This window comes from Leptonychotes weddellii, chromosome 9 (genome assembly GCF_054177405.1).
Source record: "Leptonychotes weddellii isolate Sample4059 chromosome 9, ASM5417740v2, whole genome shotgun sequence".
Lineage (NCBI taxonomy): Eukaryota > Metazoa > Chordata > Mammalia > Carnivora > Phocidae > Leptonychotes > Leptonychotes weddellii.
In genome coordinates this window covers 88332894-88351228 of record NC_138377.1, presented here as the reverse complement: position 1 = coordinate 88351228, position 18335 = coordinate 88332894, and the positions used below count along the sequence as shown (strand labels likewise).

Here is an 18335-nt window from a genome sequence, read left to right as displayed (position 1 = left end):
GTTAAGCGTCTGCCTTCGGCTCAGGCATGATCCCAGGGTCCTGGGATCGAGTCCTGCATCGGGCTCCCTGCTTGGCGGGAAGCCTGCTTCTCCCTCTCCCACTCCCCCTGCTTGTGTTCCCTCTCTCGCTGTGTCTCTCTCTGTCAAATAAATAAATAAAAATCTTAAAAAAAAAAAAAAAAAGCAGACACTTGACTGAGCCACCCAGGCGCCCCAGGAACGTGCATTTTTAAGAAGCTCCTAGGTGATGCTAGTGGGGATGGTCTGGGCCTCATACTTTGAGAACAATTAATCTAGAGCAAAGGACTGGCCTGGGATTTGGAAGGACTGTATTGTGGTGCTGGCCTGTCAAGTGGTTTGAGTGATCTCCTCAGTCCTCAGTTTCTTCCTCATTAAACGAAGAGCGTTAGTTCAGAATGGGATTTCCTTCAGTCTGACAGAATGTCTGTTCCAGACCTGGGTGAGCTGTCGGCCTGCCTCTGCTCGTCTCTGTGTCACTCCCACATTCCCCCGTCCCACGTTCACATGCATGTGCACCGCATTACATCCTGTGCACATATACACACACCATAGAAGGGGGGTGATATAGGCAACCTCAGATTACGGGATCTTGGAAGCGGAGGTAGTGCTGAGGGGTGCTTTAGGCCACCTGTCCCCCTACTTCAAATCCCATCCAGCTTCCCTTCCTTGGCCTTTCCAATAAACATCATCTTAAATGAAAACATCTCCCTCCCCCTACACATGGCAACACCTCCCCAGCACACTCTCCCTTACCCTGTATAGACTGCTCTGCTCCAAGTCCCTCTAATATAGAAATTTTGTGATGGCTACTGGTTGAACGTTTCCCAGCCCTGATGCTATGTCCTCATAAAATCCAAACTGATTCATTGAAATATCAAAAAATGGAGAAATTAAAACAGAGATACATTTATTCAATAAATCCCCATAGAATCCCCCACAGTGGTGTTTTCCTTTTGTTTATTTATTCATTTATTTTTAAAAAATCACATCACTTAATTGAATTGCAGTAAGGAACTTCTTAAGATCCATTAGTATGAACAGGTGTTAAAAAGTCTAAGGTATTTGTTGGTCAAGTGTTGATTTATATTACATATAGGATTGCTTCCTGGGATGCGCCCCTCCCCCCTCCCATCCCAGTTCAGGTTTATTGTGTGACAGATGGTTTCACTTCTTCTGAGTGTGGAGAGTTAGGGGCTGGGAAAGGGCACTGTGCTTCATTGGCGGGGATTACACGGTCAATTGAAGTTCTCAGTGGACAGGGTTACTCATTCCACAAGTTTATGGGGTGTGGTTTATTTTTCTTTTCCTGTTGAAAATGTGTTTTTGTTTGGCTCTGGCAAACTTGCCTGCTCTGGGTTCTGAATTGCTGTTCTAGCAGAGTTCTCAGGCTTTGACCTACTTGCATTCACAGCCAAGGAAAGTTTTGAAGAAGCCTTACCCCAAGGGAATCACTGGGCATTACCAGCCTGGTTGGTGTTTACTGAGGAGGGGATAGTGCTGCAATGAATGACCCCAGTGATATGCAAAAGTCAACTTGGATCCTTTGATTACGTAAAATGCTAAACAATACAGAATTTGCTAAACCAGTCGTCCTGTGGAAGAAAATTTCTATTAGGTTCCTGGTGATGGAAGTTACAGTGAATGAAACTGTTTTAACATGAGGCATATTCTTTCCTATGGGATTTATGGAAATGGGACATTTTGACTTGAATCAGTGGGTGATGCATTCCCTGCCTCAAAAGCTTGGGATAAAGCCAGTATTTACAAAAAATACTTAAAGCAAGCAAATACCTGGGCGCCTGGGTGGCTCAGTTGGTTAAGCAACTGCCTTCGGCTCAGGTCATGATCCTGGAGTCCCGGGATCGAGTCCCCGCATCGGGCTCCCTGCTCGGCAGGGAGTCTGCTTTGCCCTCTGACCCTATCCCCTCTCATGTGTTCTCTCTCATTCTCTCTCTCTCAAATAAATAAATAAAATCTTTAAAAAAAAAAAAAAAAAGCAAGCAAATACCTGGGGCACCTGGGTGGCTCAATTGGTTAAGTGTCCAACTCTTGGTTTCGGCTCAGTTCATGAACTCCAGGTCTCGGGAAGGGATGAGGCATTTTCACCAGTGCACCCTCCTACCTCCCCCCCCACCAGGTCTGCTGAGCCAGAATCCCCAAGGGGTGGGGCAGGGGACATTTGCTCTGATAACGAAAATCCCGTGGGAGAACCCAATCTAGTAGGACCTGCATCCATTTTCCAAAACACCCTGGCACTTGTTTACTATCATGAAAACCAACTAAAACTATGATTTACATATGTTATTAGAGCATTTTTAATTTAGGTATTTGAAGTTAATTAATTTATATGCCCTTTCTTAGGTTGCATGTGAAAAGCTTAGATGTGTAATTTTCTTGGGCCTAGAGTCACTATTAAATTTAGGTTGAGAACAAAAACAGCTCTAGGGTCATTTAATTCCAAAGTTAAAAGTCCTTTCCTTTAGTCTTTTGGAAAACGGATACTTTTGTTCATAATCTCAATGACAGGCATATGGCTTTTTGTTTTACTGTTTTTTGAAATAGATGTGTAAAGTCTTCTGTAATTGCTGTATTTCACAACAAAATATTTTTTAAATGAATATTATATAACCTGAGGGTCAGCTCAGACTCTGAACACTATAAATTATAGTTTGCTTGTATTTCTGGTTGGGGGGGGAAGGGCAGAGGGAGAGGGAGAGAGAGAATCCCAAGCAGGTTCCATACCCAGCAAGGAGCCCAATGTGGGGCTCGGTCTCAAAACCCTGAGATCATGACCCAAGCCAAAATCAAGAGTCAGATGCTTAACCAACTGAGCCCCCCAGGCACCACTATAGTCTTTGTGTGTGTGTGTGTGTGTGTGTGTGTGTGTGTGTGTAATTCAACTGAGTACATTTAAAGATCAGATTGGCTTTTACTCAATGATTCATGAATTGGGCAGCATCCCATCTAGTCTGTTTGCATAAAATGGAGCTCCTAAATTGTAGTCTTTTTAATGTGTCCCTGCTGCTTGTAATTGGGGGTTTGAAGGGATAGTGGCTAGGAGAGCCAGGCGAAAGAATTATCCAATAATATCCTGGCTCACTTTTCTCCTTTACAGGGTGAAGCATCAAGTAGAATACTTGGGTCTGAAAGAAAATATCCGAGTGAGAAGAGCTGGTTACGCTTATCGGCGCATCTTCCAAAAATTCCTACAGAGGTAAGAAACTGGTGACTGTGGATTTTTTTTTTTTTTTGCTTTAAACAGGTTTATTGAGATATAATTTATTTACCATAGCAGTCACTCCTTTAAAGTATACAGTTTTTGGCTTTTTAATATATTCATAGCCTTGTGCATCCATCACCACAATTAGTTTGAGGACATTTTCATCACCCAAAAAGAAACCACACTTCCCTAGTCACTGACCCCCAATTCTCCCCTCACCTCCTGCCCTAAGCACACACTTCTTTCTGTCTCTATAGAAAGAATTTCAAGATATTGCCGTTTTTCTGGGCATTGTGTAGAAATAGAATCTCACAGTATGTGTCCTTTGGAACTGGCTTCTTTCAGTTAGCGTAATGATTTTACGGGTCATCCACGCTGTGGTGTGTATCTGCTGCACTTCATTCCTACCCATTGCCCAGTAATATTCGCTTGCACCGATATTGCAATATTGTATTACATTTTACTTGTTCATCAGCTAGCTGATGGCCATCAGTTGTTTCCACTTTTTGGCTGTGATGAATAACAGAGAATGCTGCTATCAACATCCACATACACATTTTTGTGTGGACTTATGTTTTTATTCTCTTGGGTGCTTACCTAACAATAGAATTACTGGGTCCTCTGCTAACTTTTGTTTCACCTTTTTGATGAATTGCGAGATTGGTTTCCAGCATGGCTGTACCATTTTATATCCCCACCATCAGTGTTTGAAGGTTTCAGTTTATCTGCATCCTTGCCAACATCTGCTAGTATCTGACTTTGATAATACCCATCCTGTTGGCTATGAAGTGGTATCTCGTTGTGGTTTTGATTTCATGTCCCTGATGGGAAATGATGTTAGGCATATTTCATGTTCTTATTGGCCATTAGGGAAATGTCTGTTCAGCTCCTTTGACCATTTTTAAATTGAGCTATTTGTCCTTTTTTATTAAGTTGTAACAGAATTCTTTTTACCATTTTTTATTGTAGAATAAATCAGTAGCCACAAGTATTTGGTCTGCTTAGTGTAACACTTAAGTTCGGGAATTCATGATAATTGTGACACAGGAAGGTTTAACTTGACTGACCAAATAGTAGTATGAAGATGATTTCAGGAAAATATTTAACCTACTTAAGAAAATAAGCTTAAAATATTTAACCTCAAAATTTTTGTAGAGCCCATATATAAACTTAAACTGATTTTCACATTTCCATTACAGTGCATTTGGCAGGACCTGTACTTAAATTGCTCTTACTTCGTGCTACTTGTTCTTGAAAAGGATAGAATTTAATGTCCTTAAAATATGACATGGTTTTAACTTCTCTTAACAATTCTAAGTTAATGGGATCCCGCTGTATTTTCCACGTCTGTTTACTCTTATTTAAGAGAGAAGGAAGCCATATTTAGCATTTTAATCAGAAAATAATTATGTCTTCGGGGTATAGAGAAACAGGATGTAAGAATTTTTTTTTTTTAATTCGAATTTTATGTAACGAAGAGGTAGCAGGCTGAAGAAGAGCTTCGTTACGGTTTTTGAAATAGAGTAATTCTAATAAAGTAGGGTTTCCTTGAGGACTGTCCTTGTTTCTTGTGTCCTGAGATTGGAATGGCTGGCCTACCGGTCACCAGTGTGGGTTGTCATTGATGTGGAAGGTCGAGAGAGGCCTAACAAAAGGGTAGATCATTCCATTCAATAAAGTCCAGTTGACTCTGTCTGCACGCAGTCAAGATTCCTGTTAATTTGAGAGGCAGACTAGACTAGGCATAAAATCCACACTCATGGCTCTCTGAATTGATTAAAGGGCCCACTCCACCTACAGTGGAAGCAGAACTGTATGGCAAGAAGTATTTAGGCGGTTGAGAAAACAAATCTGTCAAGATCTTGAATGACTATAGCAGCAAACATTTGCCAGTGAACAACTGAGATGTTAATTATGAAAGACTACTCTCCTTTAAACAGATTTATAACACTAGCTAGAATGGGATTTCTCAACCTCAGCTGTCAACATTTGGGGCTGGATGAGTCTTCGTTGTGGGGGGCCATCCTGTGCGTGATGGGATGCTACCCTCTCTCCGTCCTGGGATACACTCAACCAGAAGTGTATCCAGATATTACTTAATGTCCCCTGCTAGGGGGTGGAGGTAAAGCCAGTTGAGAACCATGACTTAGGTAATCATTAAAGTTTTTGCAAGACTGCATGTCTTTGACAAATACCCTTTTTTTAATTAAGAGAAAAAAATTAAATACAGAAAATAGTGAATGAAAAGTATTTCCTCCATCTTTCCCTAACTCAGAAGGGCCTGCCCTCAATAATTCCAAAGCATTCATAATTTTATTCTCCTTCAGTAGTTTTTCCTGTATTTAAAAACTCTTTAATCTACAAAGTCTCTCCAATTGACATTACTATTGAAAACTAACCACATATTTTTAAAAATTTAAAGTTGGGGTTTTTTTGTGGGTGTTTTGTTTGTTGTTTGGTTTTTGGAGAAACTGATTCTGAAAGACCTTGTGCCTTCCATATTATTTAAAAACAGACAAGCCATTGGGGCGCCTGGGTGGCTCAGTCGGCTAAGCATCCAATGCTTGATCTCAGCTCAGGTTGTGATCTGAGGGTCATGAGTTCAAACCCTGCATTGGGCTCCACGCTGGGCATGGAGCCTACTTTAAAAAAAACAGACAAGCCATCAAACTTGACTTCCATAAACAATGCTGTGAGCCTCTGCACTGGGGAGAGCAGGCAGTCCTCAGGAATGTCTGAGCTACACTGAGTAGGCTGTGTTACATGTTTGTAGCAGCTCCGTAAATGAGCTGTGAAATGACCTGGTTTGGTGATAATATCCGGGCCTCTGTCGAGTGCCATCCTGACCCCACGCATGGGACTTTCTTCTGCGCCTGACACAGAGTAAACATGTAGTGAATCTCTGTTAGCCCCTTTATGTTGAGGGACTTTGACTGAAGTGATTCCATCCTTGGATGTCTCCCCTCTAGCTCTCCTGCTGTGGGCTTTTCCTTTCAGAAGAGACAAATGGAGAGCCCTGTCGTATACAGAGCGGGCTCTTTTGATGTCATATATCTTTTGATTTGAGAACGCTAGGAGAGTAATAAAAAGAAAGTTTGGAGGAAAATTTATTTCTCAATAAAAAGTACTCAAAAATGGCTAGCAGGCCATCTATGTCCATGGGCAGGGAATATTTCTTCAGAGACAGTGCTGTTTTCCTTAAGGTGTGTGAGTCTGAGATCCTGGTCACGCAGAATAGGGCCAGAGTCCGCCACTGTCTGTCTCGTCCCGTGATCCTCTGTGAGTAGTTGAACTGTGTCATACCTTTATTCTCAGGGCTGAGAAAAAAGGCTTTGTTTATAGAGTTGCTTTCTAGATGCCCGCAGAAAGCCTGCAAAGTGAGAAAGTAACAACCTGAAGGAGAAGGACGTATTAATACCCAGCATGACTGCCCATGTGCATGCTTCCTACACCCCTCCCTGGGAAGGAAGCCCAGAGGTCTAACAGAGCAATGGTTCACACACAACCTAGAGCTTAGAAAATAGGGTTAGCCAATGGGAAATGGGCCTCTGTGTGTGTTCATTTCCTCTCTGAAAAATCCTTTATGTTTATCAAAACCATCCCTCTTGACTGTGAAAAATCAAAAGATGCCTTAATATCCCCACCGATGGGCCATGTGCTCTTGAAGTAAGGCCCACCCTGCCTTCAGAAGGAACACCCTATTCGCCGCCCCCAATACAACTCTCATTTAGAAAGTGTCAAAAGGGGGAGCCTGGGTGGCTCAGTCGTTAAGCGTCTGCCTTCGGCTCAGGTCATGATCCCAGGGTCCTGGGATCGAGCCCCGCATCGGGCTCCCTGCTAGGCGGAGAGCCTGCTTCTCCCTCTCCCACTCCCCCTGCTTGTGTTCCCTCTCTCGCTGTGTCTCTCTCTGTCAAATAAATAAATAAAATCTTTAAAAAAAAAAAAAAAGTGTCAAAAGCTATTCGAAATGGCAGCCACTTTGAGTCTTGCTTGGGAAAATAGCTGTAAATTCTCAGAAAACAACTTTTCAAGCTAGGCAGCCCATGCCCCTAACTGTGGCTGAAGAAATAAGCCCAAATGTGGGTCCTGATTCTTAGGAAGAAAAACCTGAGAGGAACATAAGAGCTTTCTAAAATTGTTCTTATGGCACCATTTACACTCTTCACCAACATACTTCCCTTGACCTTGACCCAGCCTCTCAGAATGTGGGGGGCAGGGGAAAGGGACATATGTGAGGAAAGTTGATCCATATCCTGGGCAAGGAAGAGGAAAGAATAGAAGGCTCAGGAAAACATGGGGTGTCAAGAGTGTCCTACGAGCTGCTAAGACTTTTATGTCCTTGGATGTCAGAAATATCCTCAACTCCAGTGCGAGCAGTGAGAGGTCACTGGGGTCAGGGCTGCATTTCCTCTGAGGAGGAAACATTGATTGGTCATCTGAGATAACGAGGAGCCCATGACCCACCAGTCCGAGGCAAAGAGAAGAGCCAGCGCACAGGCCTTGAGATGAAATATTGGCATAGTTGGGTCTTAAACTGAAAACGCTTGATGAGGGGAATGGAAGCTGCGGTCCTCATCTCTCCAGAGCTGTCACAGGGACCATGTAGGCAGCACACCATTGCCTTCTGACGCCTGTTTCCAGCAACACGTCCCGGAGAAGGACAGGTGAACTGGTGGGGGGTTTCCTTAGTGGGAGAGCCTTATACGAGAATTGGGCGCTGGTCTTTCCATTGAATACAAAAGGAAGTGAGGAGGGCACCTCAGGCTTCATGAAAGCTAGGGGAGCACAGCCGTGGTCCGTGGTCAGAGGGCTCTGGGAACGCCACGCAAAACCCACGTCTCGCCCAGACCCAAACTATTAGAAGCCTTAGCCTGTCAGCTAAAGGGAGAGAAAGGGGGCGCCTGGGTGGCTCAGTTGGTTGAGCGACTGCCTTCGGTTCAGGTCATGATCCTGGAGTCCCGGGATCGAGTCCCGCATCGGGCTCCCTGCTTGGCGGGGAGTCTGCTTCTCCCTCTGACCCTCCTCCCTCTCATGCTCTCTCTCTCTCTCAATAAATAAATAAATAAAAATCTTTAAAAAAAATAAATAAAAATAAAGGGAGAGAAAGTCTGCAAAACAACTTCCTTACTATAAAAAAATCAAATGCGAAATGCAGTGTCATTTTAATAGGGTGGGGGTATGGGAATTGCGAAGAGCTGCCCGTTGGTTTGTCGTTGCACAGTGTGAGTACTTGCCTTTAGAGTTTGATCAGCCAAGCAGAATTGGACTCTTAGAAATTTGTCACCTTGGAGGCCGGGTTTTTTTCTTTCTCTCCCATAGCCCGCGTGAATTTTTCTCCTTCATCCATTTAGATTGCCAGTACATTCCTACTTGTTGAGCGGGTCTCCCAGTGGCATCTAGAAGAGTTCTGCTATCCGTCATTTATATGTGGCTTTGTTTGTTGGAACTCATTATGCCACACATGAAATGTATTCGTGCAAATGCGGGGCTTCAACTAGGTATTTTCATTTTTAAGTTTTTTGTCTCTAACTAGGGACTAGGAGGGTTTGCTTCTCCAAGGCATTTAAGACATTATCAAGCAAGACGTGGACATTTGGGAGCATCAGAGAGGGTCCCTAGAATCACCTTAGTCCCAACCAGCCAATCCTGAGGTAATTACCTGTTTCTCTCCGCTTAGTGCGCCCTGGATCCTGAAGGCCTGGCAGCTTTTCTTTTCAAGATTCCTTTCTCCCTTCTCCCTTCAATGCCGTAAGTCAGTTGAATCCTGGTATAGCTTCTGGAAACAAAGGGCCTGGCTTCTCTAGAGGCCTGGAGCCCAATCATTGCTTGCGTTCTGGATGTGCCATGCCCTCCAACTTCCCTTCTACACTCCTCTGTGATTTCTCCTCCCCCCCACCCCCCTTCTTTCCTTCCACTTCATGTCTTTGGGACCTTCGATATCTGACATCCTGTAGCTTAGTATGTCAACCTCTTGCATAATTACAACGTTCATAGCACAGATGTGTAGTAGACTGTATGGTCTTTAAAAGAAATACATACACATAAGCCACTCCATGGCTTAGAGATAGTATTGTGATTAAAGAAACAGATTGGGGTTCACATCTAAGCTCTGACAGTTACTAGCTAAGTAGCCGTAGGTGAGTCTCTCTTTGCCTCTGTTTCCTACTCTGCAAAATGGAAAGACCAACCAAATCAGGTGGCTGTAAGAAGAAAATGAGATCATACATCTAAAGCACCAAGAGGCGCCTGGGTGGCTCAGTCATTAAACGTCTGCCTTCAGCTCTGGTCATGATCCCAGGGTCCTAGGATCGAGTCCCGCATCGGGCTCCCTGCTCAGCAGGAAGCCTGCTTCTCCCTCTCCCACTCCCCCTGCTTGTGTTTCCTCTCTTGCTGTCTATCAAATAAATAAATAAAATCTTTAAAAAATAAAGCACCGAGAACAGCACTTGAAGCAGGGAGAGCACCCCGTAGATGTTGGCCGTTTGCTGTTAGTTATGACCGCTGAGCCCAGATGTTGGGGAAGGTGCTAGATGTGTAGTATGAACTACACAGGTGTGGCATCCACGGGAGGAGCTCTTGTCCTCGTGGAGGAGGCATAAATGAATTAAGTGCAAACATGAATATAATTACAAACTATAATATATGCTCTGAAGGAAAAATATTACTTTCTATGAGAGAAACTAGTGGGGCGGGGGGGAACGCGGGATTTTTGCTTGAGTAGTCCAGAAAGGCCCCTCTGGAACTGTCACGGAAGGGTAGTCCCCCTGCACTGGAGTCAGCCACATGAGGTGTTTACTGAACGGCACACTTGGTAGAGGGGACAGCATGGGCCAGGCTCTGAGGAGGGAGAGTTTAGTGTGCGTGAAGAAGAGGCCATCCTCCCAGGAACACAGTGAGTAGGAGAGAACGTAGCGAGAAGAGCCAAGGACCGCACGCCCAGGGCCTTGGGACTCAAGATGCGCAGAATTCCGAAGATGAAAGCGAATACTTAGTAATAACTGCTGCTTATAGGGAGCTTTATAAAACTCTTTGCATTAACTGTTAACTGTGCAGAAGAAATCGGGGGAAATCACTGCTGAGAAAAGGTTTGATTTTGCCCGAAGATTGTCACTGGCCACCTTCAGGAGTGCTATTTTTAGACGGTGGTAGAAAGGAAAAGCAGATTTTCACCGGGTGTTAACATGGTAACGGTCGGCTAGGGAGTGGGTAGGAGGGATGCTCCAAAATGGGAATACCAGACCCGCTGGAGTTTTGCAGCTGTTGAGACCCATCCCTCGGCCTTAGAACCGAGGTGAGTGGATCTCCAGGACCCCACAGCACTGGGTGCCTTTGGTGGATAGTCCAGTCCGAGTCTGACCCTTCTCTCCCCAACTGTCCTCACAGGTACGCCATTCTGACCAAAGCCACCTGGCCCTCGTGGAGAGGGGACGAGAAACAAGGGGTCCTCCATTTGCTGCAGTCTGTCAACATGGACAATGACCAATTCCAGCTCGGAAGGAGCAAAGTGTTCATCAAAGCCCCCGAGTCTGTGAGTGTGCGGCTGTCCCCCGGTCATTTCCTCAGGGCCACTCCTCTTCCCATACACCTCTCCTGCCCCTCCCCACATGTGGCTGGCTGCTTTCTCCCCCCTTCCATCCATTCTTGCCTTCGGTGTCCTCTCCCCTGCTCCCAATCCCTGTGTAGGTCATTCCCCACATCCCTGCTCCTTGTAGCCTTCAGAGGATGCAGCAGGTATAAGAAGAAGTCATCATAGAGTAGTTTCTCTTCTTTCTCATTGTCTCTCATTCTAGATGGTCATCCCATCGAGGTCAGGGACTCTTGTCCCTGTGATAGGCCATCGTGTACTCAGAGCCTTGTACAGAACGTGGCTCATAGCAGGTGCCCACCAGTTATTTATAGTGTCCAGAAGTGTCTAAGCTGAAAGGGACTTCTTTGTCCCACACAGGAGGCTGGGGTCAGCTTACATCCTCACCTGGGCAACACGAGTCAGGTCACTGACAGACGGACACAGGCTTCCTTCTCAAACGTAGAACAGAACTCAGGGTGGGAAGTCGCAGGACTATATCTTGAAGACCATGAGGGAGCCTGGAAAGAACCTTGAGAAAATTAGGGAGGAGGAGAAATCTGAGTTCATGGCACACAAATATTTACCTGTACGATAAACATGCATTTTACAATTCACAAACGTATTAGACCTCCACAGATTCATTGGAGGAACTTCTTTATCTTCCCTGATGGGGAGGTGGTCACTGTGAGCCTAATGAACGTCTGTAGGAAGTTCTCAGTTCCTAAGCTGGATTCCTTTGAGCAGAACCGTCAGTTCTTCTGCCCAATTATCTGTGGGACTAGTGAATGAAGACATTACTTTTTAAGGTGGAGAAACTTCTGGAACTAACCGAGGTTAGGCATCATTATTATTTCCTGAGGTTCCTTGAACGATCATAAGACTCCATTTCAGGAGTCTATGGTGAACGTGGCAAAATTAGTCATCAGATCAAGGGGAAATAACATGAGAACTGGCAGTGTTGGTGATAGTGGGAACACTTGAACTTGAGGCAAATCCCGGTCTTGCCGTGAGTTCTCTCTTCTAGAATTGGCCCCACAGCCGCTGGTCTGCCTCAGAGGATCAGCCTGAGACCCAGAAAGGATAATGGTTGTAACTGAATGGCTTTAAGAACCATAAAAATCATTAAATACATAAGTGGCACACATCAGTAGAACCCGTTTATGAAAAGTTTGTGGTAGCATTTTCCACTTTGAGTTATTTGTAGCTTCACAGCAATTTCATTTCCAAATATAAAATGAAAATGTTGTGTCATATACCATTAAGCAACCCACAGAGCAGTTCCTGTTCTTTCTAAAATGGAATGTAGTGATTTATCAGTACAATGCAGAACTCCTCTGTTGTCTTATACCCGCTTTTACTTTTTTGTCTTGCTGAATTTTCACATATAGTTAGAACAGCCTCAATATTTTTCATACTTTTTTTTTTTTTTCTGATTTAGTTGAGCTGTGGGGTTTTACTCCCAAAGTCAAGGTTTATTTGGGGTTTGCTTTTCCTTGTCTTCCTCCCAAATGCTTTATTACCATCACCCGACTCCCCTTTTCCCCATCTTTTTACGCACACGCATACCCAAGCGCGCGCACGCACGTACCTTCACCACTAATCTCTCCCCTCCCCCATCACTCATCCATCCACATCGAGCCCTAACATTGCAAACACTTTACGGAAACTGGTTTTTAAAAATCGACCTTATGGGGCGCCTGGGTGGCTCAGTTGGTTAGGCGACTGCCTTCGGCTCAGGTCATGATCCTGGAGTCCCGGGATCGAGTCCCGCATCGGGCTCCCTGCTCAGCAGGGAGTCTGCTTCTCCCTCTCCCGCTCCCCCCTCTTGTGCTCTTTCTCTCTCTCACTCTCTCTCTCAAATAAATAAATAAAATCTTTAAAAAAAAAAAATCGACCTTATGATTTTGTCTTGACTTTTATAGTAAATGTTCTGACTATACAAAATAACCCATTTGCTTTAAGAACCCACATTAGACATCAGACACCAAAAGGTTTGGTTTTGCTTATTTGTTACATGTGTCCATGATTTGGGGTTTATTTTCCTCTCTCTCTTTCTTTTCCTTTTTTCTTGAACCTCCCTCTAACCCCCATGACTTGTGGAAAAAACCTAAGACCCAGCTAATCTTTGATAATCTATAGGAAGTTGGGAATTGGTTGCCTCCTGCTTTCTGAGTCACAAGTGTATTTTCTGTGACACTCCCAAAATAGTTCTGGGAAAGAAGAAAACAAGGCTTACTCAGAAACCCAACACACAAGATAAGAAAAACCAACGAATATTCTTCAAACAAGCAACCGCAGGGCTCAGATTTGAACCATTCTGTCCAAATGTGCAACCATGTCTTCCTTTTGTTTTTAGAAATCTGCTCCTCGTGCCTGTTGTTAATGGTGCTGAGGGCTGCAGAATGAAGCAGCCCCTTCCCTTTTGAGTTTGAGATGTTGTTTTTGCACAGCTGGGGCTGTGAGAAGCAGAAGCTGAGTGACAGGAAGGGACTGAGTATAGACCCAGATAAACAGAGGCAACAAATCAAGCCTGGCTGCCTTCAAAGCGAATTCACTTGTTTACTTCTGGAACATTTCTGCACTGACTTGTCATCATCTTTACTTGTTTTCATTGGTACATCTTATTTTGTTTCCTAGAGAGTCATGAAAACCACTTCCTAGGTGAACGAGAAAGTTTCCCACCATTTCATGAGTTGATCAAAGGCAGATTTACAGAGAAAGACTTGCATGTCAAAGTGAGGAAGAGCCTGGCAGGGCCTGGAAGACCTGGAAAGTTCACTTTCCTGACCCACCCAACCTTAATTCCGGAGATAACAGAAATATGTGGCCGGTGTCATGGCTGATGAGCTGAATGAAATAAGGTGTTCTAGAATGTAAATCTAGAATGCTTCCTGAGCCCCAGTGGGCACCCAGCACATTACAGCTGTTTGCTCTCATCTTCATTATTCCAGAGCTCCACTGAGGAGGGTGGGAGCAGTCGGGATTGTCAAAATGGCCTGAGTCTCAGGACCTGCCAGTGTCTGATGTGGGCCCTCAAACCAAACAGTCTGGGTCCCTCTCATTGAGCCCATGTCCGTTAATTGCACATCTGAAGTCCAGCTCCAGTTGCTCTGGTTATTACGCTCTGGCCCAGGGAGTCCTTGGAGACCGTGCAGCAGGATGTGTGTCCTTTCATGGAACTGAAAGTAGGGCAGCTCTCTTTCCACAGCAGCACAAGCTCTGCTCCGTCAGAAGCTGGAAACTCTGTGAAGAGGCTGCACACAGCAGTAAACGACAGGCTCCTTCTCTCGTCTAGGCAGCTAATACCCTCCTGGGATGGAGGCGGGGAACCAGTGGATAAATGGTGAATCACTCATTAGGTGTGCACAGATTGTGAGCAAGGCAGGGCAGGCATTATCAAGGTCTGACTGACGCCAGTTACAGCTATTTGCCGTTGTTTTTGTTAAACGAAGAAAACAGAGATAAAGACGGTCCAGTGATTATAAACCATATGCCCTACTAATCATGTTTTCACGTTTGTTCACGAGTCTGAGAAGCCACTTCCCAGGTTATGTCCTTGACTAAACTGAGTGTACCCGAAATAACCAAAGAAAGTGACCTTCAGGTCTTGTGAGTTGGCTCACATTTGCCTTCTCTACGTTCACAGCTATTCCTTCTAGAAGAAATGAGAGAGAGAAAGTATGATGGGTATGCTCGAGTGATACAGAAATCATGGAGGAAATTTGTGGCCCGGAAGAAATACGTCCAAATGAGAGAAGAAGGTATTTCAGTCGTTTTGTTTTGTGCATTTCACGAATCTCGAGAATAATTTTGAGCTTAGGTGAAGTTACAGGTGTTCACTTTATTCTGCATATAATAACATGCATTAAAAATCTTACATTCGCATAGAGTTTCTCTGTGTTTTTCCACACGATTTTCCTCCTCTTTCCGGGAGACTGACCCTTCCATCTTCTCTGTCCTTTTGGTTAATACAGCCTCAGACCTCCTGTTGAACAAGAAGGAGAGAAGGAGAAACAGTATTAACAGGAACTTCATCGGGGATTACATCGGGATGGACGAGCACCCGGAACTCCAGCAGTTTGTGGGGAAGAGGGAGAAGATCGATTTTGCAGACACAGTGACCAAGTACGACAGGAGGTTCAAGGTACACACTGACCGCCGCCCATTGTGGGGAAAGTTGTCACTTTGACACGTCTCGTCCACCTTCTTAAAGCACATTTCCCTACAGGGTGTAAAGCGAGACTTGCTTCTTACTCCTAAGTGCTTGTACTTAATTGGACGAGAGAAGGTCAAACAGGGCCCAGACAAAGGCCTGGTGAAGGAAGTGCTGAAGCGGAGAATCGAGATGGAGAGAATCTTGTCCGTGTCCCTCAGGTGAGTGGCAAGTGTTGGAGGCACAGGGCTGCCCGTCCCTCCTCATCACCGCCATCCGCCGTTCCAAACACAGCCTGGAAAAAGGCCTGGCCAGGTTCCCCAGTTGTGAAAATCATGGTGAAGAGAACTGAGTGTCCCCTTCTTCCCTGAGAAGACCTGACCTTCGTAGGTCTCAAGAATGAGATTCCAAGAAGTGGCCTTCCGGTCAGCTCCACTAGTCAGGGGGTACTCAGATCCTTTGTTCTCATAAAACGTGAGAGAAAAACCTGTTATTCGAACACGAGTATAACAGCTCTGACTGAAGTGGGGCCAAGGGACCAGAGTCTGTCCCCAAGCCCACCTCACCCATGTCGAAGATTTAACCCATTTCACGCCAAAGGCCCAAGCAGAGGTTGCCATCCACTCCTCAGTATTGCTTTTTAGTTTGTTGTGACCATGGATTGTCCTGGGAGGGAAGTGTCTTTGGACTCCTGAAGTTCCTTTTTGCCTGTTCGGGCATGGAGGGAGTACAAATGGTCTCCATAATCTGTAGCCCTGGAGTCATTGCTAAATGCTCCCTTCAGCCCCAGGTTCACAGGCAGGGTTCCTGGCTCTTCCCGTCAGCAGTCGGGCTTTATTTTGACATAAATATGTGTGAGGAGACTTCCCTAAATCCTCCCATGCTCAGATCTCCCAGAGTAAGTTCCCTCCAATGAGAGGAAATCCTTCCAGTCCACAGAAGGCTAAGAAAAGGGGAAGAAAGGCCCCTTTGAGCTCATTAGCTCCCCCTTGAGTTGCGTCCCTGGAGCCTTCTGAGGAGATTGTTGCTTCTGTCAGGGAAAGATGCGGGCCACCATTGCATTAAAATTGGTGCTGTTCTGGTTGCTTATGAACATGTCTTCTGGAATTGGGACACCTCTCAACTGTTATTCCACACAGAAGACAAAACTGCTGCTCTCGGGGAAAAAGCCAGGGTTTTGTGTGCTCAGGCCTCCGACCTACCAGGCTGGAAATCCTGGCTCCGGTGTGTAATCCAAAACAGATTTCAAGTTGTGTCCATTCTTTCCTGTGTCACTGTGGTTTCTGATTCTCTCTGTTCCCAATTTTCCTGATAAAGGGCCAGGTGGTGCTGTGAGGTTAAGTGTTTAAAACATTTCAGCTGAGGATGTGGTAAAACTTCTAAGCAGATGAGTCCATCAGCTGCCTCTCTAGCAGCCCCACGTCAGGTGGGCCTCAGTGCCGTGGGTTGGCAAGAAGAGCTCTTGGCACTGTCCCGTTTTCAGAAGGTCTTCCTGAGCATTCAGCTCACCAGCTGGGTCACAGCCCGAGCTGGGCAGCCTGCTGGCCACACTTCCTGGCTAGCTGGGCTCTGAGGCTGCCCTTGTTGTTCCAAGGAACCCAACTGGAAGCTTCTTGTTTTCTTGCATGGGGACCAGCTACACCTGGGCAAACGGGGTTAGCCGAAACATGCTGTGTACTCTTCACAGGAGCTGTGGCTGAACGCCAGCGCCTCATAGCTCCAGGGCGTCTGTGCTCATTCCTCTGAGAGAGGTGATGATTCTTCCTGTTATTATTATCAGGCCCGTCTTTAGCTTTCAGACCACTCAAGCAGTGCTTGATCATAAGTAATCATATGTCTACATTTGTATTAGCCACTTTGACACTATCTTTTTTGGCTAGTCCTTGAGATTTATCAAGGTGTGTGGGATATCCCCACTCAGATTTTTTCCTTTTGTCTTGTCTTCTCTCACAGCCTCTGGGGATACAGTGTCTCGTGGTAAAACCACCTTCCTCTGCCTTCTCTTGAGTGTTCATGGTCTAGACATTTGCTCCCTTATGGCCTTTCCTTATTAGAGGATGTAATAAAATGAGGTACTTAGCCTAAAAGTTGTTCTGGCTCTCCGGAAAGAAGAGTGTGAGTCATTGTAACTTGTGATCTGTGCATGTTGCAGTTACTGAGCCTCACACTCACTAAGTTTAATACTGTTCCCTTACTTCCTTCATCCACTGGGTTAGGCCAGTAATCTAAACCAAGTGAGGAATGCAACCAGATGGGTGATGGTATGTGCAGAATCAAACCCAGAGGAGAAATTGATTGTGGTACCAGACCACCAAACGTGTGTGTGTGTGTGTGTGTGTGTGTGTTCTCAAAATATTTCAATACTGGTATAGAGAAGGATTTTAACAGTTTTAATTCAGGGAAAAAGTTGTATCATGTGCATGTTAGTTGAAGACAGGCTTAGTGCTTGACTACTGGCTGGAATGATCACCCAGTGGCTTCTTCTAGTGAAGACCATCAAAGTGCCCACAAGCTCAGTCTTCTGGACCACCTCTAACTCTTATGACCACTGTCAAAGCAGAATGGGCTTGCAGCTCCCAATCAAACTAACCAACCATGCAAAAACAACCACATGACAGTTTGGGAAATGAGAGCATGACTATTTAATACGAAGGATTTAGTGTTGATTTCTTGCAGTGTGATCATGATATGGTGGCTATTTTTGTCTAAAGAGGCTTTGTTTGGGGCACCTGGCTGGCTCAGTTGGTAGAGCATGTGACTCTTAATCTCAGGGTTGTGAGTTCAAGCCCCACGTTAGGTGTAGAGATTACTTAAAAATAAAACCTTAAAAAAAGAAAATAAAAGAGGCTTTGTCTTTCCTTGATAAACAATGAAACATTCAAGGATAAAATAATATTTATACTTTGCTCTTACATAACCTAGTTTGTGTGTGGAAGTAGGGGTAGTGTGAGCATAGACAAATATGATTGTGGATTGGTAATTGTTGAAACCTCCCAACGTATGGAGGTTCATTCTGCTGTTCTATGTTTTTAAAATATTTGAAATTTTCCATAATAAAAGTCTTTCCTAATCTTCTGGTAGACATCATATTTTAGAATTTTTTACCTTTTATAAATAGACTGACATATATCTAATCAAATTATCATTGAAATTTTTTTTAAAAGTTTTAGTGAAGGAAGAAAATATAGGACAGGCCCAATAGCTCAGGGAGAGATGAAGACTACAGTTTCTCAAAGGGACTCTAGGATAATTTGAAAAGGAAAAATCCTGTCTAAATGAAACTTCAGTCAAACATTTCTGCCTTCATGGGAGAGTTGGCAAGAATATCAGGGGATGGGGCCGCCTGGGTGGCTCAGTCAGTTAAGCATCTGCCT

The 18335-nt window shown here is 44.7% G+C and overlaps 1 protein-coding gene and 1 non-coding gene across 2 annotated transcripts in view; both read left to right on the top strand.

Moving 5' to 3' along the window:
- The window catches only part of MYO1E (myosin IE), a 79153-nt gene that overhangs the window by 36230 nt on the left and 24588 nt on the right, over window positions 1-18335 (top strand). Inside the window, exons 14-18 of the mRNA XM_081831158.1 lie at window positions 3137-3235; window positions 10625-10769; window positions 14455-14569; window positions 14783-14952; window positions 15037-15182. Of these exons, the coding sequence (XP_081687284.1) occupies window positions 3137-3235; window positions 10625-10769; window positions 14455-14569; window positions 14783-14952; window positions 15037-15182 (675 nt within the window). The remainder of the gene's footprint in view (window positions 1-3136; window positions 3236-10624; window positions 10770-14454; window positions 14570-14782; window positions 14953-15036; window positions 15183-18335) is intronic.
- On the top strand, window positions 17689-17761 carry TRNAK-CUU (transfer RNA lysine (anticodon CUU)). Its single transcript has one exon. It is a non-coding gene; the product is annotated as a tRNA-Lys (tRNA).